The sequence below is a fragment of the Falco rusticolus genome, chromosome 16 (genome assembly GCF_015220075.1).
Source record: "Falco rusticolus isolate bFalRus1 chromosome 16, bFalRus1.pri, whole genome shotgun sequence".
In the NCBI taxonomy this organism is placed as follows: Eukaryota; Metazoa; Chordata; class Aves; order Falconiformes; family Falconidae; genus Falco; species Falco rusticolus.
Window position 1 is genome coordinate 472,505 of NC_051202.1, and position 24,276 is coordinate 496,780.

At 45.4% G+C, this 24,276-nt stretch overlaps 1 protein-coding gene across 4 annotated transcripts; it reads right to left on the reverse strand.

Moving 5' to 3' along the window:
* Positions 1-52: 52 nt before the first annotated feature.
* Positions 53-24,276, reverse strand: TBCEL (tubulin folding cofactor E like). 4 transcript variants are annotated; one of them, XM_037409661.1, is made up of 8 exons: positions 24,177-24,276; positions 20,232-20,384; positions 17,831-17,970; positions 14,530-14,711; positions 13,202-13,458; positions 10,329-10,455; positions 9,740-9,856; positions 53-4,508 (listed from the first exon to the last, which is right to left on the reverse strand). In XM_037409661.1, the coding sequence occupies exons 2-8, from the start codon at positions 20,365-20,367 to the stop codon at positions 4,190-4,192; spliced, it is 1,278 nt and encodes a 425-aa protein (XP_037265558.1). In that variant the 5' UTR covers positions 20,368-20,384; positions 24,177-24,276; the 3' UTR covers positions 53-4,189. The 4 variants fall into 4 exon arrangements, with proteins under 4 accessions (XP_037265558.1, XP_037265559.1, XP_037265560.1 ...); XM_037409662.1 differs by having other exon boundaries at positions 20,232-20,381; positions 24,177-24,220; XM_037409663.1 differs by lacking the exon at positions 24,177-24,276 and adding an exon at positions 21,120-21,140.

Here is a 24,276-nt window from a genome sequence, read left to right on the forward strand (position 1 = left end):
AGATGGAGGGGAACGTTTTGCTTCAGGGAATACAGAAGTGCAAAACTCAGGATACTCTTTTTTGTGTAAAAACTTACATAAGTTTATTGAACTGATCCAAACCAATTACCTATTTGGCCTGAATTCCACTGCTAAGTCTGCGAGCAAACCAAAGGCAAACTGTGGGAGTGGGAAGTATATTCCCCGTGAGAGAAACCAGAATAAAAACAAGACAGACTTACAGTTCTTGCTTTTTCTTTAAAATTACATATGAATGCATCATTAACAGGGAGCAACAACAGACCTTCATGTTTAAATTGTATTTGAAGTTTCCAGTAACTGCAGAAAAGCAATACAGAGGCAAAGGCTCGAGATGGCTAAAGCCCCTCTAATGTTGCCCTGGGGAAGGTGTCTCTCTACCACCTACAAAAGTGCCACATTCAGATGAGGGAGGCACAGCTGCCAGGAATACATATTTTAGCCTCTGGGCTGCTTTCAGCACCTTGTTTGCATTTTCAAATCCGCACATGAACAGAACCTACAGAATCTCATTTAAAAGCAAAAACTGTAACCGACGGAGGCAGAGCTGCCATGTCACCTTCTTCAGATTATAGACCCGAACAAGGCGAGGGCAAAGCGAGAGCCTCTCCCCAAAAGCAACAAGCACCATTAGCACAGTTCCTCTGAGCTGCTCCAAGCCACCGTGGGCCACACTATCATCTGCCACCAGGATGCACGCAAATCCCACCAAGGGAGCAGAGGACAGTCACCATTCTATACCTATTATTAGTACCACCAGTTCAGTTATCAGCCTGAAACATCTGGTCAAAACACGGATATTCAATAGGAATGTATCCAGAAACAACATGGCACAGCATCTAATCCCAGTACATGGAGCCGTGCGACACTTTGGTATATAGCTGTCACCTAATTCCTTCCGAACCAGGTGCTTTGCCTACTGTGCAGACTGCCTGCAGCAGACTTTTATGCATGAACTAGCATGAACAACAAAACAGTTCTTGACAAAAGCAGTCCTTGGAGAGAAGGACGCAAAAGCTAGAGAAGCTTGCAAATCTGTTTTGTTTTCTCAAAAGGAATGCGACAGACCCAGGGACCTTTTGCTAGAATGGGTCTATGCCAACAACACCGGGACACAGCCCCTTGTGACATCATACTGATTTAAATCAAAGCTCCTGCCATCTCAGGACCCTCTCGGATTCTCGGCACCCACCATGGGCCCCAAACCTTCTCTCGTGCTCAGAGCCCTCCCCTCTCTCACCAAGACACGGTCCCCTGTTAATCAGTAATATGGCACACACATAAGACCCTTTCCCAAAAGGTATTTCAAAGGAACACAAACCCACTTGGGATATTTGCCATATCAGTTGCGTGCCATTTGGCCCTGCTTTCCAGAGTCAATCATCTGGATGCATAAACTGTCCCCAGGTTTTGGATGTGACTCTTCCTCCTTGGGAAGCCAACCAAGATTTTTGGTTTCCACCCCACGAGTGCTCTGCCAGCTGCGCAGAAGGTGAATGGCTTGAGAATGTTGTCCAGAAACAACCTTCCCTCCACAAAGTGGCAAGGTGGTGATGTTCATATTGTGACTTTTGCTGTCCCCAGCAGACCAGGGGAGCCAGCCTGGGTGTTAGCACCAAATCACCAGCAGCTACATGGCGCTTGTTGACCTTGTATGCCAGTAGGTGTTCTCTTTTTCCATCTTTCGGTACCCACCACATCCGTCATGAATAAAAGCACGATTTACTGACAGTTCTGAGCTGGTGCAATGACAATACCGCTCCCCCCATGGACAGACTAACCTTTTGTGGGCCAACAAATTTAAAACCACATACTTGGGTCTTCTTTAACATCCCATTCAATTCTTTAATGGTCTTTGTATTTCCTTCTCTGAAACAGAGACATTTAATTGTGCTGAGGAAGTTGGTCAATAGTTACAGCATCTCATTAATATAAGTTACAATGCCATAAATATACCCACATAGGCAATTACTGCTCTATAGAATTAGGTCAGAGATACTTTTGCATCCCCATCAGTCACTTACCTCTGACACTGCAGCAAACGAGGGATAACCTACGAGGTCAAGGGAAGAAATAGGCTTCTAATATTAAACAACCTTATCTTCATAAAACTTTGTTTTATAACAAAATATCTTATTAAACACAACTTTTCCTATGCGTATGTATGTATATATCATACAGAATTGTTGGCTTAAGAGTTCCGCTATAAGGCAGCAAATGCCTTTCACTGCCCAAATGGAAAATACATCTTCAGTAAAGCTCTAGCTTATAAAAGCGTCATCTTATGTTACACTGCTGGCCCCCCCCTGCTCTTTTGTTTTATGGGTACCACGGCTCCACAGCTACGTGCCATGGCCTCTATGCTACCTATGGAGAATCTTGCTCCATTTCCTAGTGCTCATCTCAGCGGGGTCAGGAGATTGACATTTTTGGCAGGGGGATGAGGCACAAATTACCAACTTGTCTTAAAACTTCCCGTTTTTAATCATTACTCTGGATGCGGAACTACTCCCCTCCAAATGGTCCCCACATCCTGAACCTGAAGACTATGAAATAATACTTCATCCCCTCCCCATCCTACCTTGCCCCACAATCTAGGTAAAATATGAAGAGAAATACACAACTCCAAGAATATAAAAGGAGCTCAGTGATATGGACAAAAGCATCATGGGAAAGAAAGTGCACATGGGGATAAGGGAGCATTTTAAAATGAAGGTCAGAAGTTCATGTGTAACTAGAGCCCTCACTGCACAGCTTCGAAAGCTTTTATGCAGCTGCTTATAACTAGGTAATCTGAAAAGTCTTCAACTTGTCGGGGGACAGAGGAATAAGGGAGGACACAGGAAAGTGGAACAAGAGACATAAAGGAAGAGGATTTCATTGCACAACAAAGGGAATCCGCTCTGCAGTAGGAAACAGGGCCTAATTTAAGCAGCAGCACGCGATACCTATGAGGTGTGTGTTGGGGGAAGCCAATACAGATAGTGAAAACCTGCTTTACAGTAACGTGAGTCTAGTTGCTTTGTTACTCATCCTCTAGAAACTGATCCGAGCCAACACATTCTCCTAGTTCGGACCCTAAGCAGGGACCCCACAGCTGGGGGGGCCTGGGGAAAGTGCTAGGTTTCATTTCTGGTGCAACAGCAACAAACACAAACTTCAATTTTACTCTTACTCTCTGCCAGGAGAGCAATTTTAGCCATTCCACTTTCAGTACAAACTGGTACAAGGTGAAGTGCATACTGGAGGATCTCTTCAGCATTGTGCAGATGACTCACGGCCAACAGGGGAATCGACTCTTCAGCCACTTTTTGACCTGTTACTCTAAAAGCCCTTCCAATGCAACACACGTCCACCGTCTTCCAAAATTCACTTTGCAACGCACACAGCAAGGGTCCCATTGCCTCCAGACTGCCAGTGCCACAGGTTGCAGACACTGTGTGAGATGGGTACAGACATCAAAATATTCCCCCCCAAAATCAGAATAGGACAGCGTGGATATAGAGCATGCATTTTGAAAACAAATAGTTTCTTTCTAATAAGGTCTCTTTCTTTCCCCCATTTTGTGCACTCACACAAAACAAACCAGTGGAGTTAAGTGGATGCACTAAGTACCTGAGCTCTGAATCAAGCCGAACACTGTTTTAGGTCTCTTCAGTGAACTCGAGCACAACAAAAGTTTGAGACAGCACCCAGCTACAAAAAAATACTTCAGCAAGCTCGAGCCACAGTCAGATACAGCTAGGCCAAAGGGCACTCCAGTGTAGTGGAGCCAAACCCCCAAAAATTTAGAAAAAGAAAACAACAGGTCAAATTCTGCGCTGAGCTATCTTCTCCCTTATGGACCCTAGCGTTCTTTAGCTTGAACAACTGACCATTCATGCTCAATCACGAGTATACCGGAGCATCAAAGAAAACATCAAGGTATTGCACACACTGAAACACACGCACTGAAGTCAACTGTCACCTCAAGGTCACCTGCAGTGGATGGTGGGCATGGTTCTTGGATCAGGGCACTTCCTCTGGGCTAAGAAATTACCTGCTACAGAAACACAACCAAACCTCAACCAACCAACCAAAATAAAAACCTTGCAAAAACTCCTTAATGCATGTGTGTGGGTGTGTGGGGGCATGTGTGTGCACGTACGTGCACTCACAAGGTCAAAAGAGGCTATTTCATTCTGGGTTCCACATAAATTTTATCTCCATCCCGAATGCCATAAGAATGCAGTGCTCGTGAGCTGTATTTCATCTCCTCAGGACCAAAAGGAGCTTCCTGGTCCAAGTAGAAGAGCAGCATGTTGCTTGTTGACAACTGCACTACAGTTTTTAAGTGCTTCTTCAATTCTGCCACAGTCTGATCAAGACGAATCGACATCTCTTCCACCTTGTCCTGGAAGTGGACTTCGACCTTCACACTGCTCTGTGGCCGAAGATCCACAACCGCCAAGGGCTCCAGCTTCCCGTACTTAGTGACCAGCTCATGATACCTGAGAAATTAAACAAGTCCAGAATTATGGTACAGTTGTTCTTACAGCCAATGCACGTTTCACAAGTCAGTTTCTGTTTCATGTTACGATACTACCCCACTTCAGCTGCCACTGTATCCAAGGACACTACGAGTGCTTGCAAATATAAACCAACACCTGCACAGAGACTACAGTGACTGGATGACAAGAGGGTAAGTGCAGGTTCCAAGGTGTGATTCACCTAAAGCCCAGAACTCTTTGATGAGAGCTAAAACCAAAACCCAGACAGCGATGAGCTCTCCTCATCCTCCATGTCAGTGACGAGCTGGCATATGGCTCTTCTGAAACATCTCACAGTTTAACCGGTGCTTTGCTCAAGGTTGGGAGGATGGATGAGGCTCCCACAAGTAAAGAACACTGCCGAGCTAGCATTCAAAGCCCATGAGCGCATGCCTCTCTCCACACAAGTCTCCCACCCAGTAGCAACTAAAGGAAAACCCCACCTTTCTTCTCCGTTTGCCACCAAATCTCTCACACACTTTGGGGAGCTGAATGTTCCTCACACGAGACAACATTCACCCCTATTCAAGTCTGATGACCTGAAGAGGCATCCATAAGAAATAAATCCAGATGGTATGAGTCCTGTTTCCCCTCCTGCCAGCATGACACTTCACAGAGCACACAGTTTTTCTCAGTCAAGATGCTGAAAAGAGGAAAACAGAACCCAGAAAGCCCATCCACTCCAGTCACCTTGTCTCACAGTTCCCAAGCCGCACTGAAGCACCAACATGAACCCAAGTGAGCATCCAGCTAGGAAGGAGTATCTTAGCTGAAGAAGGTGAAGTTATCACTGATCTGAGACATTTGAACTGACTGGTCTCAAAACAGCTTCCTAAGAAAACCTGAGCAGTGAAGTTCTCTACTGAGCTTCTAATAATCTCAGAAACCCCAGCCCTGGCTGCAGTGGGATTTGGAGGAAAGACGCTACACTCACAAGACTCTACGCCTCCTGCTCCAGTGAAAACACTTTACTAAAGAGTGCCAGAGCCAAACTAGTGCTTACACAAAGGATACAGCCCTCAGTCCAGATTCCTCATATCTGTGGCCTCCAGGCCTGACCGATTTTCAAACATTCCTGCTGTTTTCCAAGAGGTCAGCGAGGTCCCAAACGTTACACTCCACTGAGCACGGTATCACCAAGATCACCAAATCAAGGTGAGGTGCCGCACAGTTTAGAAGCTGACAACCAATGGACTTCTTCTTGCCAATGGATCCTTCACACCTACTCTAAAACAACACTGGAATTTTACTAGCAGAGCCACACGTTCCACTGCCACTTTCTCCTTGGAGCCAAGTTCTCTGACTGTCCTTCACAAGGTCCATCCCGGGGAGCCATTCCCTGCAATGGAAAGCCCCTCTCACCCTCCCACCACTTTCAGCAGGTATCGCTCCTATCAGGCAAAGCTGCATCTCCCCTGCCTGGCTGGGAAAGAGGCGAAACGGCAACACAAACCACAATGTGATTGAAATGACAAAGACTGAGAGCTGCCGAGAAAAGGTAACGTTTCAGAGGCCCTCCACTGTGCGCCGTACAGAAAGCTCTTTTTGTTCCCAATCCGAGTCTGAGCTGAATGCGATCGGTGCTGTGTCACAGCCCGTGTTGAGAGACGATGGGACCTGGCAGGCCGGGTGACCCCAGGGAGGTCTGCTGAAGGCAGGAGTGTTCCTGGAGAACAGCAGTCCCTCTGTCTGCCGGGAAACGAGGTAAGGGCCACAACGCACTAGGATTTCCCCAGTCTCACGGACAAAACGAGCCTCCCCCAGGGCAGAGTGTCCAAAGGCAGGCCAGTGCCCTGCTCTCACAGTCACCCGGGTGATAGGATCAAGCCTGTTTATTTGGAAAAGCCATTAGCGCTGACAGCAGACAGTGCGCTCCCCGTATTTTACCCACTGGGCTACTGCCCATAGTAAGAGCAAGTGCTAGCCAACGTGGAGGATTTCTTTGCAGCACAGCTTCCACCACCTCCGGAAGGATGTGGTCAGCAGCAACAGGCAATGAGACAAGGGGAAAGAGCAAATCCACCCCTTGTTGCCCCTGGCCCTTGGCCCACTTTGGGATGTCCCTTCAACTCTCACCATCTCCGCGCACTGCATATCAGAAACAATTTCTCAGGTGCCTACTAGAAGTACTGCCACGATTCATGCACTAAAGGAAATTGCAGTGAACAGGACTGATAGTGGAAGAATGTACAGAGGGGAACAAATTTCAAGCAAGCTGAGAGAAAGAAGTAGCATGAGTAGGCTAAAATTATCAAATGCCTGCTGTAAATATGCGGAGGGTCAGGCAATGTTGATTTAAATTTTCTCATGTTGAGGAAAGGCAGAACAAGCTTTACAGCCTGCTCCTTGTACGCTAGCTGCAGCCTGCAAAGAAAGTTTGCAGTCTGAATGACTGGCTTTCCTCAAATCAATGAGGATGAAGGCACGCTGCTCATATGGTTCTTTTGTACCCCAATAATAGGCACCCTGGAGGCTTTTATAATCACCCCTTGCAGCCTGGCAGACACTGGCTGCCAGAGCAGAGGATGCTGAAGAACTGAGCCTGGCTAACAGTGTCTCTGATACTCTGCAGATAAACAGCAGACCAGACAAACAGAGAACTCATTAAAAACCCACAGACACAAAGACGTCACTCTAGAAGACAGCCAATATTGGATTGTATGCTCAGCACTCCTTTCTAATGCATGATATCCAGAGAGAAAAATTATTCTTTCCGTTTCCCTCCCTTTCCAATCCCTTCGAGCTGCAGCCCGTGAAGACACGCAATACAAGCAGGGGGGGCTGCTGTGAGACAGCGTGCTGTTCACTGACCGCATGCTACACCGCAGCTGTCTTGAGGGGGACTGCTTAGACACACTCGTAAGTTTTCTGTACCCAAGTGCATCTTCTTCCTCCGCTTCAGGCAGCACTGCAATGCAGATGCTGTACCCCCAGCAACAACATGTGTGTGTTCTGATTAGATTCTAATTACAAGCCACCTTTGGAGAGACCGCACCAGATTTGGGAGCAAAGAAGAGGAAGCTTTAGCAACAGACACAAACAAAATCCCTCTGCAAAGAACACCAGGCTTCCCCTCCGAAACGGCTGCTGCGTACAGGTCCAGGAACTGAAACCCAGCCCTCGGCAGCACGGACACTCTCAGCTGCCTGCAGCCTTGTTAGAAAATAGTCTGTAGTGGCACACAACTCCTCCAAAACAGAACAACCCTCTTTGGCAGCTGCACAAGTCTCTTGGAAACATTGCACAGATGAAGGGATTCAGACAAAGAGCCCATTGACCATGAACCCAGCAGTAACGTTCTTTAAATTTTAAGAAATCAGAGGGGGAGGGTAATTCTCCTGTATCTTACCAAAACAACATAAAGCTAGTATGTTGGTCAAGATCAGCCCAGCTTTTTTGGATGGATGCTCCCATCTGGAAACCAACCCGTTGTGTGTGGTACTGTGTAACTATATGGGCGCACTCAGCCTGTTCCCAAAGTCCATGTCCAAACAGTAGCATTGTGCACCTCTAAGGCTATATCCCACTGTGTCCTTCTCAACAATATATGGGTCTTGGACATGCAAGGCACCTGTCACCATAATACCCAGAGACACAAATCCAGCAGGAAAAGATTCCAAGCCTGCCAGCTATTTATTCACCTTCCCTCTCATGCGCAAACCCTTCCTCCTGAGCTCAGGGGGCCACATCATTTTCACCAGGATCAAAGGGCTACTCGCACCTCAGTTCCCGTCTCAGTCTGCACCCAAATACACCACTTTCAGCATGAGGGCCTGCCTTGCCTTCTCCCGGCTGGTTTTCCAGGTCAGCCCAAGCCTGTTCGCCAAAAGGCAGGACTACACTGCAGCTCTTGTGCTCAGCTGCCCTGCTGTTCTCCCCTTCTAGAGCCATGAACACAGAGACATGAAACAGTTTTCTTAGAAATAAAATGTTACGGAAAAAATCCGTTTTGGGAGCAGCACCATGAGCTCACAGTCCCCGTCTGTCTCCTCTTCCCCTCCATTCTCCGCCTCTGGTGCTATCTTTTCCAATACCTCTTTCAATTTTTCTGCTTCAATGGCTTCTAAAATTACAAGCCAGGACTTGTCCTCAGAAAAAAGCACAAGAGGGATCACCAGCTGTCTGGTCTCTCTGACTACATTAGTACCCTTCGCCTCTGAACTGACCCCAGTATGCCTTGAACAAATACTGTAATTGCTGGACCTATTAGTATTCATATAAAACACCATGCCCTCATTCCCCATCCCAGCCTTCCCCTGACCTTTCTGTACTGGCAGGTCACACACACAGCGCTTTCGAAAAACAACAGACATTTTACCTAAGAGTTAAGCTGGGGAAAACACTGACGAGCCAATATAAACACTGACCAGATTCTGTCCGCCCTTTTGTTATCCATACTGGGCCATACCTTTGACCTTCTCTACCTCGGTTTGTCCCTGCTTCTGTCTGACCCCCCAGACACACACTCTGGCCCTGCCCTCTCTCTGTAAAGAAAGGGCTATGAAGCTTTGTTGTCTGAAAATCGCATGAGGGTTCTAGGGCAAAAGGCACGTAAATGTCTGCATGGCTTGATGCTCCATGATCCTTCCTCAGTCCATTAAGAAGCAGTAAGTAGATGCTGGCACAGAGAAGATACCAACTGAACAGCATCTGTCAAAGTTCATTAGTTTACCAAGATTAACGGATCATTGGGCATACTTTTTTGGCAAAGAAAACCCATCAGACTTGTGATTTGCGGGCTTGAAAGTGAGGGGACAGCTTCTCATTGCCAGTCACACTCCACACACCAGATGGTCAAAAGAATTAGATGCCCCAGCCTGGCACTAGAGAGCACGATCTGTACTGGCTTGGGGACTCCCAAACACAGGTGGATTACGAAGCTAGCCGTCGGGGAGGCCAGAAAGCAATGAAGATCATGAACTGAACAGTCATGTTGTTTAATGGCACTTGACGTGGGCATTTTAAGACCAAATTTGACTCACGAGTGATTCTACAAGTCATCAGACAACACTCTAACGTAACAACATTAACTAAAACAGATTGAGAAAGCAAGAGAGGAGGAAGGCGAGGGCTGGTTTTTCATGGAACAGCTAGCCCAGATTTCCCATGTAACATCACCTGTTCAGTCACCTTTCCTTTTGCCTTGCCACCCTTCTGCCCCGGCTCTCCATCCCACGACAAAGAATTCATACCTGAATGGGACTTCCTCCTCTGGGAACTCCATGTAATATCGGATGAAGAATCGCTCTGAGTCCTCCCGCTCCCCATCGGCAACAATGCTTCCGTTGAGCTTGATGATAGACGGCAACCTGCATGCAGACACCAAGAAATATGGTCAGCAAGAAGAGAAACCAAGACAGGGTGACCAACAAGACAGTCACCATCTACATCGCAGCATCTACCAATGCTACATGCCACATCATTAACACCGGGAGAATCGTGCCAGGTAGCTTACGCCTTGGTCCCCTTGAGAGAGAGGGCAAGTTCTATGCAGTTTCTCCAAGCACATTGAAAACTAAGCATTTTCATTTCATGACATACATCCACTGTGTGCACAGGTATGTATGAGACTCAAAAAATTCTCCGAGAATTAGGGAAGTTAGACTTAACATTTCCACTACTCCCACTTACCCACACAACAAAAAAAGAAAGCTCAAGTCATTCTGAGCAGCGAATTCATACGAAATCCCATCTCCTAAGATCCTCTTTCTCCCATTGCCCACTCCCAGCCACTTATTGCCATGTAACACTTCTGCTGAGCGGAATAAACAAGCAACAGACCTGGCTATTAGCAGCTTTCTGCGTTCCTCAGTGGTGTAGGACTGCAGCAAAGGGATTCCTAGCAATTTCACTTCCTCGAGCTTGGGAAAAGAATTTAACTTGTCAATGTCTTCCCAGCAATGCAGACCTGCTCAGAAGAAAAGACTTGCTTAAACAAACACAGTTAATACATCATATATCCAAATTAATCAGACACAGCCAAAGAACGTACGTGACAGGCGAGCATCAGCTGCTGTTTCTTTGAGGAGCTGGCTTTTTGCTCCTGATGTGCTGAAAAAAATCTCCATCATTTGCTTACGAGACAGAGTAGTTTAAATTCTCTCATGCTGTTTTGTAAGTCTAGAAGGATGAACTCCATGGCTGATTAGGAAGCTTAGCTTTTTATGGACTATTCAGTCTTTGGCCTCACCGCTGAGGACTGACTAGCATCAGTTATGATGGCTGCATCTATAAAGGGATGCTGCCTTAAGCAGTATTAAAGTTGCCAGGACTTCTGTCATTCTAGGCATCACTAAACAGCCATCAAATGGCTTTACCTTCCACACATGACCACCTTGGGTCCCATTTCCACTCATGACCCAATGGTAAAACAGTCCCAGAAGTCATCCAGCCATTTAATGAACAAGGCCTTAACTCAGTTTCAGCCCCCTCAAGACCTGATATTTGGGATAACAAGGCAAGCACAGAGGGTAAAATAAAAAAGCTGATGATCAACTAACAGTACAGCTCTGATTATGTGGCAAGATCAACACTACTCATCTTCGCTCCCTTTTGCTGTGACTGCAGGAATGTTTACCACAATGCTTTTCTGATGACTGTTCCAGAAGCTTACACTGGCAATGTGAGTTAGAAAACTGGTCTCTCCGAACAGCGTTCAACAGCTTCACCCACACAGTATGGAAAATGTAAAAAAAACCAGAAAAAAATATCAGTTCAAACAACATCAGTGGTCTTATTTGAGCTAAGCCTGTCAGGAAATGCCAAGTTCAAGCCCAAACCACATGCCAACCACAACTCAGAGAAAGGGGCTCTTTTCAGAGCAGAAACAAAACTGTAAGTGTTACAACACTATGCAAGGTGGGCAGAGAGATTTTCCTTTCTCCACAGTGCCCAAAACGCCTCTGCCAAGGTCACCTATGCCTAAAGCCATCCTCCGGGTATCATATCAGCCATGTTTACAGACAAATTGAGAAGAAGTTTGTGACAGAACTCTTCCACCTGATCTCTGGGGTGCAACGTCACCAAAGAGTGGCCGGTACCTTTCTGAAGCACACCGCTCTGAAAGGGTCAGAGCTGGCAGAAAGCTAGTGCAGAGAGTCAACCACCTCTGAAGGTGAAACTGCTGTCAGCCGTGGCATCTGTCTCTGCAGGAAAATCTGTTCATCCCCTTGTGACCCCGCTGTGTTATAACTTCATTAAAACCCATTATCTTTAGCTCATCCCTGATCTCCATTAAGCTGAAAGAGCCTGCAAAGAGGCGCCAGTTTGGAGTCTCCATGTGACAGAATTTTGGAGTACAGCAGCTTTCTCAAAAAAAAAAAAAAAATATTTAACATACTCTTTGGGATTTCTATTTGACTTTCAGCTCCCAAAATATCAAACTGCAATCCAGAATCCAGAGTACTTAAATACCTGGCATCAAAATTGCAAAACTACTTACCACAGGAGCGCTTGCTCCTCAGTGAGACAGTGCTTTCAAATCCAGCTTAACCGGCTTTTCTTCCTCTAGTTAGCTTTAAGCTTTTGTCATAGGGATTCCTTGATGCTTACATTGCCGAGCATGTTAATAAAGTACCTTCTACCTTAGCTATAACTTAACTATCACTTGCACAGCATATAAAGCTGTGAAGAATGAAAGATGATGATGCATTAAGTACTCTTGCAGAAGAACTTCTGGCATACGTGTCACCTCACAAACATGTCACAGTCCTCACCAGCTTCCTCTCTCTGAGCACGAGGTGCCCTCACCAACACGCCAAATGCTTATTCTTTTTCTGCAGCGTTGGCTGAAAATTCTCTGGGGCTGAAGTATAAAAGCAGCCTCAAGCATAACTTGTGATGAGCTTCTAATAAATGAGCACAGATGACAGAGACAGCTTTTGCTGGTGAATGCTCAGCTTTTACAGGCCACATACCTACACATATGTTCATTTTACCCAAGATAAAACAGGGAATAAAAGGCAGATGGGATTCTTTCATCCCCTTCATTGCCAGATACTTATTTATCCTTCTCCACCCAGGAGCACCTCAGGCAGGGACAGGAAACAGAGGCAAACTACTAACATAAAAAATGTTTGCCAGCTCATTTTGAGTAACTGCCAGCCCATGCTACTCTGACTCACCTTTTAGATAACGACTAACTACCATAAGCAGCAGCTAAAGCCCACAGAGACAGGCAAGCTGATTCCTTGCCTTGTTTTCCTCTCCTAACACTAAGTTCTTCAGGTCAGTGCACTTCAGTGCATCTGCCTGCGTGGCCCTGCATTAGCACCATTAAGAAACTTGATTTCAACACTGTAGAGCTGTTGGGACTACATTTATCAACAGCTTTTCGATTCTGCCGGGAAGCCAGGATAGACCGGGACAAAGGGCACTGGACATTTTCATCTCTGCTACAGCAACAGAACTATCCCAAAGGTTTAGGCTCTTGCTCAGCACTCCTGCCTTCACCTGCCCCCTTCTCACACTTTGCAGGAAGCAATGCTGACTACAGGCAACCTACTGCTAACACAGGCCAAAGAAGCAACCGCCGCAAGGCCAACGTTTGAAGAGCACAAAGCCAGTGTGTTTTTCACTTACTCAAAAGGAGAGACTCCGATCAACCACTGTCACTTACGCTGAGAACAAAAAGCATACCGCTTCCAGACTCTCACCTGACTTGTGCAAATTGATGGAACGCAGGTTGGGGAACAGCCTTGCTAGGGAATCTTCCGACTCTTCAATGGTCGTGAGGTTGTTGTTAGCCAGAATAAGTGTGTCCAATGATGGAAACATAATTCCCAATTTTCGAATTTCAGTCCAGTCTTGAAGATTATTGTCAGTTATGTGGAGTAATTTGAGAGACTGACAGCAAACCGGAGAACAAGACACTGTTTCATAGTCATTAAGGCACAGGAAGAGCTCCTCCAAGCTGCACAGAGGAAGAAAGATCATATCATCATCTCAACATACACTGAAAAACGGCTACCCTCTTGGGTACAGGGACATGCATATGCAATTTTAACACAACTTTCTGTAACAGCTCTTATGTGGTTTGAAACCTTGGCGCAGAGAAGACCTTTGAGCACTCCAAGTGGAACGTTTCAACTACATCTCTGCTCCCATCCATAAACTTCCTCCACAGATGAAAAATATTTCTAAGTGTACCCCTAGCCTCCCAGTATTAATTGTGTAACAGATTGCTTGGGGTGGTGTTCCACATTTGTGCCCAATAAGCCACCAACCCAACTCCAATGGTGATGGTACTTGCTCTCAGTGCTCACCACTTAATTTAAAAAGGTGGTTTTATACAACACAGATGACGTTTTTTCCCCACATCTCTGCCTCTGCCAAAGATCCCCATTAAAGAAAGAACAGGTCCCGCTAAGTTTTCAGACAACTGAACTAGCTCTCCTAATCCCAGGGAAGCATGCATTGGCCATGCAGGATATGTTGCTGTCATCATCCCCGCTTACAAAGCCGTACAAAGAGGAATCTTACCAAAATGAAGACACTGAGGACATTTGCAGAACCAGAATGCCACTGCCAAGGTGGACTGTGGCCAAGCCACAGAAATCAACATTTTTGCACAGAAAAGCACGACGAAATATTACTTGACAAGTGGCCAGACCCTCAGACCTGCATCCCATTCAAAAGCTATTAGTATAGGTATGCACCACACCATTCATTCTGCAGTGACTCAGAGGAAAGCATGTCACCTCCTAAATTGTCAGGGTGATTATCCACCTCTCGCGGATAAAGCAAATTTAGATTTGAACAAGAAGCCCCAGGCTTTGCTGTGCCACTCAAGTTCAGCTTTTAAGACAATGTAAAGCATTCACCTGGCCAGTTCCCCATCTCCCAAAGAAAAAAATTCCCTTCTTCTCTACTGATCATGTTTGCATCCTCGTACCCCTCTCATCCCACACCAAGTGATTTGATAAGCCAGCCTTGACCTGCGTGCAGCGAGCACCCCTTTCTATGCCCAGCTCCCCATGCTTACTCTGGTAATTCCTGCAGGATTGTGTGGACTGTTTCCCAGGAAGCTTTGCTGTTGTTAAGCACAAGTTTGCGAACACCAGCGAAAGACCCAGCACACCTTCTCTCTAAAACGGACAAACTGAGAGGGTTGGAACTCAAGTTTAGAAACTCCAAGTGGGGAACGTTGGACACAATTTTACTGACCTAAGTGGGGAGGGAAAAAAAAAAAGAGAAAGAAAGAAATGCATATCAGGCAGTAATCGGACCTCATGCAATAATATCCCGTCTCCTAAAAGGGGGCCTTTCAGAATCACCACAAGCCAAAAAATGACATGGGGGAAAAAGCCTTAAGGCTTCTGGATAACTACCTGTAATTCATACTCCAGCTATTCACTGATCTAGATTGATTGGTTAATTGCTCATTCACCTCAACAGTTCATTTAATTACACTCTCCAAGCAGCTTGATAAGAGAAGGCCAGTCTCTTGGGAGAGGTCATAAAATCCACCTCAACACCAAGCTTAAGAAGCAGCAGCACATTACAGGAGCCAGCACGCCACACCCCTCTTTTAGCAGGGAGGCAACAGGTATGTCTCTTGAGTTTATGGACAACACTCCGGTCATGTGCTTAGCTTTCCACTGCCCCCCACTAGCCACAGATCTTATTATTTTGCCCAGTGTAAAAGACAGATAGAAGCTCACTGTACACATACAATGAATTACTTATTCAACAGATTTCTTACAATCAATCCAAACGTTCAGGTAGCTGTTTGGGGCTACCTTCTCTTTCTGTGTGTACAGATATGCACCCGAGGGCAAAGTAGCAAAAAGGCAAGAAAGAAAGATCAAGAAAGAGAAAGAAAAGCCAAAGGCAATGACTGTACAGCTCCGGAGCGCGGGACGGATTGTGTGATCAGGACAGGTGCTGACCTAGATACTAGAAAGGTATGGGAACAGGGTATTGAGACGATCCATTTGTAGTTCTCTAAGAGTGAGCAGAACAGCCAGGCAGCATCAGTCCGTAAAGAATACGTCATGTCAGTTTAATTTTCCTCTTTGACTGAGTAACCGATTCAGCAGGAAGTAGTATAAGGGAATGACAGCTTCCGACGCCATCAGCACACCAGTCGCACTGGCAAACTGGGGACTTACAGTGCCTGGGATAGCACTGTAAGTTAAGAGTTCAATACAAAGCTAGCAGACATACCAAGGGAGTGTTCTAGCAGAATACTACTCATTACCAGAATAATTGAACACTACGTGTTTTCTTAATCAGCGGGTGATACTAAGGTGGGAAAGGCTGCCATCACATATTGGTACAAGGCTAGAGGCCAAAGCAAAACCACCTGAAACCCGTAAGATGGAAGTTCAGTTCAAGAATAGTTAAAGTACTAACATTTGGGGGAAAAGACATTCATCCAGAAAATAATTATGAATCAGAGAACACCTGGCTAGAAAGCTCCACTCCAAAAAGTGATGGGGATGGGAGGAGATGAGACAGACCATGACATACAGGTCAATATCAAGGCCCAGTTCCTAACAAAGGACAATTGTCTCAGGCAGAGGTTGACCTTAAGTGTTGCATACGTGATGCTGGAGGCAATTAGTCTGCCCCACTTCACACCTCACCTTAGGTGATGTCATGTTTCAGGCACTATGCCTTAGGAATGAAGGAGACCAACTGGAATGACATCACAGGAACAAAAACAACACAGGATTTAGAAAAAATGGCCTATAATAAATGACTGGAAGAACTGATTTTTTTTCAGTATTATAATACAATAGGAAAAGGAGACATGAAAGCTCTTCTTTGTGGGTATAAAAGGCTATCATTATAAGGAACAGCGATGAATGCTCCTCCATGCCTGCTGAGAACAGGGCAGGGAGCAATTGGCTTAAATTGCAGCATGGGAGACTTAAGTTACATAGTTTAGACTATGAGGTTATTAGCTAAGCATGGGAACAGGCTACCCAGGGATCTGGAATTCTCATCACTGGCAGTTTTTAAGAGTTGGGTAGATATTTATCTGTTGTGGATGGGCTATGAAAACTTAATCCCACCTTGGAGGAAGGGGCCAAAGTACACAGAATGCCTTTCATTTCCTGCTTTACTGCAGCTCATGCAGAAGCCGGTAAATTACGCTGTCCAGGGCAGCCTAAACAGACCGAACAAATAGCAGAGTGTGAGGCATGCAGCTTGCAAGTGACAAGGGTACATGCAGCTCTCCCTGCTGCTTACCAGACATGAGGTCAGCCCCACTGAGAGTAAGAGGCAGAGCAGGGAGCAGAGAGGCAGCACCCCATTACTGTGGGAGGGGGCTTTTCGGGCTCAGAATAAAACAAGTCTGGAGATACCATTCCAGTTCTTAGGAGATATGCCCTCAGTATAAAACCATCTTGCCTGGCTCTGATCTCAACAGACAAGCCTAAGATCTCTCTCCCACCCACTGAGCTAATATTCTAGGCTAACAAGGAAATAACAGGAACAGGGGCAGGGAAGCCTATCCCACTTCTGATTTTGCAACCCCCTGTGCCAGAGCTGGGACATTTCTGCAAACCCTGTGTTCACTACCTGTTTAAAGACAGTTTCATGCAACTGAAACACATGATACCTTGTTGCACATCCTGTTCTTTTCCATGTATTTCCAACAATAAACACTAACATAAAAGCAAAGCATAAGCCAGTGAGGAACTCTTAATGACACTTGAACAGATTGCAGTTGTTTTACTTGTATTACAATGCATTTGTCTAGCGTATTTCATCCAAGCACTTCAGAGGATTATACAATAGCATTTAGCATTAATTAAAGAGGCTTCAGAAATATCTTTTGAGGTAAATGTTATTAAACCTCTTTTGCAGATAGGGAAACAAAAGCAAAGAAAGAATAAACACCTTATCCAGCATCATAGAACCGGTGGCAAAGCTGGGAATCAGCTGCCATTACTCAGACCTTCTCAGTTCCTACTCTGTTAAAAACTGCACTGCTCACTAACCTCTTGACATTAGAAATGCCAGTTCTGGTGCTTTTCATGATTTTTAAAATATATATATAGATACACACACACACATATTTGTCAGCTGCAAGTGACAAGCCAAGATCTTAAGTCATGAGGTAAACGAAGTGGTCAAATGGATTAAATTCATCACATCTATTGCTCGCTTGTTGTCAAAGAAAATAAGCATGTTTCAAAGATGAGAAAGAAGACACAATGGAAATCTCTCTCCTTTAAACGAACAAAGTACTCTTAAAACCTGCAATGTGTTTGCAGTCATAGTAATAGCCATCAAAGTTATTAAGAGAGATGCACATGTAGCCATTTTACCTCATGCCAGTCTTCCAGTTTATTGTCAGAAAGATCTAGCTCAGAGACATGAGCACAGAAGGCAGCAATTTCATTCTCATCCCCTGCACAGGTTATGCCACAACTGTTCAGTACTAGCACGCTCGGAAGGTTGAGGCGATCTGAAATGGGGAAAAAGAAAAGATGCCCTCTGGTCAGCATCAAATCGCTTAGTTACAGCAGGTAACAATAGGCATAAACAAACATGACATTCAGCAAAAGAAAAGATCTACCAGTAATTCCACAATTTACACATATTTAAGGATCTAAGGATAAACATGGATTTTATGACAAGTGACCAACATCAGTCAAGAAGTCTTCTTGTGTCTAAACATGAAGTACCACTCAGTATCAGTGCTCTTCAGTTACTACAGGCATTTCTGTCCACATCACAGAGAGGATGGGCCAGTCCTTTGTAGTTTATAGTATGTCTCATATCAGTCCTTGCCAGAACTTACGCTCTTCCCCAGGCATCTGCTGCTGCAGATAGGATACAGGACTAGGTGGGCCGTTAATTGCACAGACAGACTCCCTTATCCTCTTGTACTTAGCCCCTTGGGGTTAGTAACAGCAAGGATGTATTTAAACATTTCATTTCTAAGGTTTCCCTTTTCAGCAATGTAGAACGTTTAGCATTCTTACATCCTGGAAGAACTTAGGTGTCTACTCTGCCTTGTACGTTTCTGCTTCGGTTTTGCCCTAGTTCTTTCTCATGCAGGTGAATGTTCTTGCAGCTATTTCACAGATAGGGACTCGGATCTCAGTCAGCCTGATTTGCTAAAGCCAAAACATGATATAGTTAAAAGCTGTGGATTTGTAACAGGAAACCATTTCAACACAAGAAGTCCACATTTAGGCAAGGCAAGCTATCAGGCTTACACTCTTTCACACACAATATGGCTCTCCCATGCCTGTGGAGTATCGAAATCTGTTAAAATGTAACAAGCCTTCTCCTAAAAAGGTGGCCCTTCTTCTCTCTCCTTAATACTTGACAGCTACACAACTAGAAATGGATTCTCACAGCAGATAATTATCTGGAGTGATCTGAGTTTTCAAGTTTCCTGGTTCATTAGTGTTCAACTCCTTTAGAAGATGGTGTGCTTTGGGAATTAGTCATTACATACTTGTAAGTCATCTCTCAGTCACGTTTTAGGACTTACAAATGTGCCTTCTTTTTCAGCATCCAAACAGCTCAGGTAAGCGGGTGCTTGCCCACAGAAGAGAGGGCATTAACTGGATGTTGCACCAGGCTGATTTTCTGTTCGTGTTAATTTTCAGCGACACGTGGTAGATTTTATCCTCAGCTGAACTCAGGCCCATTTTTCTCCTCTGTCAAACTCAGTTACTGTGATCTTCGTCTAGCTGACTTCCATGGCTATTTTCCCCTTTGGGGCTGGTTATGATACAAATTGACCTGACGGAAATTTAAAGTACTCTTCTAGATCAAGACAGGCAAGAGGTTACAGAAAGAAGGGGCAGTTCTGGCAGGATGTTAATGTTAATCTCAGGTTCATCTGTACAAACCAAGAACAAAATGCTAATATTAGAGCATAAGGGAAGACTAAAGGGCGTCAAATGGATCCAGTTCAAAGAGCAGGAAATAGTGACACAGATTCTGCCGTCTAGGAGGCTCAAGGACATACATAAGCAGCACAGCGCTTCAGACACACATCTGTCTGAAACTCCCTCAAAGCAGTAAGGTCAGAAGCAAAGCAGATAAGGTATTTCTCCACTAGGTCAGCATAAGCACAGTCAGAGAGCATTTGATGCCTTGAGAAGAGAGCCAAAGTAAACCACAGATTCGAATCACTTGTCACAAAAAGAAGCCTACCTGGAGATTCAGAGACTCGTTGCTTGGCTTGAAACATGGTCCACTCCTGTGGACACTGGACTCCTGTACCTGCAGGTGTCAATGCAAGCTGATGGCACTGCATGACACCACTACCATGTGAACCAACCTCAAATATAGATCAAGCGTTACATATTTGTTAAGCCATTTCTGCCAAAATACTTGTTGTTGCAGTCAATAATAAAATAGTTAGTATCACTAGTCTGAAGAAAGTAAGCTCCAGGGACTGCTGAACCCTCAAAACTGAGCACTGCACAGTGCTTTGTTTCCATCTTTCATGGACAGGATCTTGATCTGTTATGCTGTAGGAACTTACTTGTTTTCTAAAGCAACTGGTTCAATCACTACATCAACTTTGCTGTCTTTGTTAGATTCCAGTCTCTCAGCCCTTCAGTAAGAAACATATTACAATACATTGCGATGTTTCTTTTTCTGGTAGATTTAGGTTGATTCTTCTTTCAACGTAAGTCAGAACAATGAAGAAACTGATCCCACCCAGTACCCCACAGATGCTCAGAAAGACCAGAAGCCTACCTTTCATAGGTGAGCCCTGTGGAGTTGCTGGCACGTGCACCCCCAATACCAGGGTCCACGACGATATGGGAAGTTTCTCAGGGCTGTATTTCTCACAAAGAACTTGCATGAAACTCCTTCCGCTGGGCTGGTCCATGCTCCCTTCTTGGACTTCTGGTTAATGCAGAAAAAAATATAAACAGAGCATATGAAGAGTCACCAACTAATAATCGCCTCCAGCAGTGGCCCTTGAGAACATGGGACAGAGAGTGACCAGATGGGTCATGGGTTTTACTTCTGAACTACAGATTAGTCTAACAGGTCATATTTGAAATTCAAGATTACAGGAAAACATTACCTGAAAAGAAAACAAAACCAGAGGGCCCAAGCTACACAACCATGCTTTCCATCAAGCCATTACAGGCCAAGTACGGGACCTCCTTGCCCCACATGCTCTTACAGGACAGTTCCCAACACGCCCCAAGCTGTAAAAGGTGACTTCTGTACCTCACATGAGGACAGTGAGATATTCACAGATATTCTCAAACACATTTCCAGGGCAGCAAGGAGGGGAAAGAGCAAAGAGCTGTACATGAGTAAGAAGAGACTGCTCAAACAGTTATTTTAATCCTGTAACTTCCTTTTGTCTAACTTGAGACTTGCAGTCAAGATCAGCTTTTTGGATGGGAAAAAAAAAGGAAAAAGGATCCGCAGCTCCCTAACTGTTTACGAAAAAAGCGCTACACAAAGCAGGTTATGGTTTGGTTTTGTAACATCAGGCCAATGCTGTAAACAGCTTGGAGCTCAATACTCTCTGCTAGCCAGACTTCCATCAGTTGGCCCACTGCATGTCATGGAAATACTCAAGTTTGATAGTAAAGCTTACTGAGGGTATCTCAGGGCTCTCACCTTCACTGACACCAGTGGCTCATTCAAAACAAGCTTTGGCCTCAAAAGGAGCATGACCATTTCTCCTCTGACATCTGCAAAGAACTATAGTTCTTCCATCCTGCTTGCAAACCTAGGCTTCTAATTAGAACACAACTGCTGTGTCACAAAACACTCTCAAGCACATCATTTGGCCAGACCAAAAATGAAGTTTTGCCAATTCAATTTTGCAGCTGCTTAATGTATCTGGAAGATAAACATGCCCTCCATATCTACGCACGTCACAGAACAGTACAGGAAAAAGGACTCACCACATCGCAGGCTGCTGACCTGCCTAGAAAGATACCGAGTGTCAGCTGGAAGTATATTTGGCAGAAAGATACCGCGATGGTCGGCATTCTGCCATACCCTAGGTGGAACTAAGCTTATCTGTCCTACTTTCCCGCACATACTCTGAACGTGGCATTTTATGCTTTCCTGGGTAATAAAGGAGTCGAGCTTGACACATGCATGAAGAAAGAGAACCACACTGTTCCCAGGTTTCCCAGAGGTCTTGTAGTACAAAGCGGGGTCAGCTGCCCATCGTGGATATGGAGGAAAGATCCACATCTGCCCATTCTAACAACACAGGGCACAAACTTGCAGGAATCAATTGCAGATTTTTACAGTGTACAATTAGTCATGGAGCAGTGTTTTCAGTGAGTGCTGCATAATTACATTTCTAGTATACTAGCAAAACCTAGCTCACACAGATATGCATCACACAAATATGTACGTCCAACACATAAACCTGCACCTCCAGGAGTGGAAATCCATACTTTTGAGCTAATGGTGGGTCCATGTGTATGTTGAAAGCAGCAGTGCTAACCAATGCCTAATTAAAGTTTCTGCCCACTGCCATAAACTTTCCTTTACATTTATTACAGGCAATATAGATATAAAATCCTGAACAAAAGTGATGTAACTAAGGTTCAGGTTCCCTTTGCTGAGAGTCATCTGTTTAACAAGCTCTACTTTAGTTCTTCGTGAGCGGACTATCTAAAACACCTCTATCACAAAGGACTTCAGTATAACAAGAAGTAAGTTGACTGAAGCCTGTTATAATTGTTATATTATACACAAAGTTTACATGTCACAAATAGGGACTTAAAGGATTGATCTTACTTTAAAAAAAAAGCCCACACCTTTTTTAGACCTCAACAACTTGGTAGATTCATAGCTCAGACTTAACTTCATGTCACCAGTCTATCTAGCATCAAAAAAGAAATCCTCAAATTGAAGTTTATGTTAAGAACAAGTCATTTAACTTTATGCAAAACCAGTCCACATGCTATAGGAACAACGTGCATTGTCAGCCAAGGCTTTAGGCTGAAAAGCCTCATTCCAGAGTGGTTTGGGAGCTCAGTACTGTAGGAAAGACAGATACTTCTTTCTAAAAGCACATTCAAACCTCCTGGTCTGGAAATTCTGGAACTCTCCCATGCATAAAGCTTTCTGTCCTTCATGTTGCTTTTCTATCAACCCCATTCCCATTTATCTGCTGAGCAAACATCAGCTTTAAATTCCACATGAGAAAGTCACCTTAACATCGCACTACAGGCAAAAAAATCATGTTTTCAGCTACAATATGAGAACAATCTAGAACTGGGGAAAAAACACTAATGACATTTACATTCAACAACTTTGAATCACAAACATTTTATTTCTCAAGCTTTACTTGTGCATGCTAATGCCATTACCAGATGACAAAAAATGTCAGCGAGTGGGCATTCACCTTTTCCACTTCCCTTCTTGTCAAATTTCACATTCAGTATAATCATCTGTCAGGCACTTGGCTTCTCTGAATCACTACAATTGCTTGAGAGCAAGGATTAACAGAACATGCAAAGAAAGCATGACACATTTCAAGTGAATGCTGTCTGTACAAGGGCAGGACAGGATGATTTGCAAGGTGCGCATTTCTGAGTGTTTTCCTACTGATGGCACAATTCAGATCCTAAAATAACTTTGGGGTTACTAATGATGGCGTAGATTGCAAAAGACATGATCAGTCTTTGAAAGATGTCAACGAATAGCCTTTGTTGTCTATATTTAAATGCTCTGCTGGAAGACTGTGGCCTGAGTGACACACAACATGGCAAGTGTCTGCAAAGAAGAGCACAACCCTGACTTGAGATCCAAGGGAAGCCCAGGGGGCTGCTGCAGCTGATGAGTGACATGAAAGGAGAACACTAGAAATGAGATGAGAAATATTTCTAGCCCCACGCTGTAAGTGTACGAGGAGCCTAAGAGAACCTTCAGGAGAACTACATCATTAATAACATTCTAATGCATTCCAGTGTCACTTGAACGCACGCCTTCAGAGTACATCCTAACCAGCCACATGCCGAACACATGTTGACATGTTTGTTTACATGAAAAACAAAGCGTAAGGGATGGATGCAACAGAACAAACTTCTGCCTAAAAGAAGCTGGTATGTCCTTCTCCTAAGACATGATTCAGGGAAATTATTTCTGAAGTGATCTTGAGAGACAGATAAACGAATGCTATCAGGGTAGACAGGCCGACCCTCTGAGCTGCCAAGGCAAGCGACCCCAACACACAAAATGCTGCCAGGGACTTCATCAAAGCAAGCATAACTATTTGCTCGCCTGCCACAGCACCACGCTCCTGGAAGCAGCCAATGCTAACGGCAGGGACTGTGGCCAGGAGATGGGAGCTGCAGGAGATGCCCGGCACATCACTTGACATGCTGCCGGCCGGGGCTCTGGCATTGACCCCCGCCGGGGCCGCTGGAAGAGCCGCCACCGCAGCCGGCGGGGAGCCCGTCTGCCGGTCCTTTGTGCTGTGGGGCCCACGGCGGGGGCCACGCCTTCAGCTGCACCCCGGCAGGTCGGGGTCCCCAGCCCGACCCCACAGCGCTGCCCCTCCGCCGGCCCGGCCGCCTCGAAGAGACGCGTTAAACCGCCGCTGGGTCCCCTCACACGGCCCGCCGGGCCGGACCCTGCGGGTCGCCCCTGCTGACAGCGGCCTGCCCGCTCCGGCACCACGGCCCCGCGCCCCCCGGCCCCGCTCACCCAGGCCGGCGGCCGCGTCCGCATTGACCCGGAAGCAGCTCCGCGGCAGCCAAACATCACGTGATCGCCCCCCGTCACGTGGCGGGGGCTCGGCCGACGG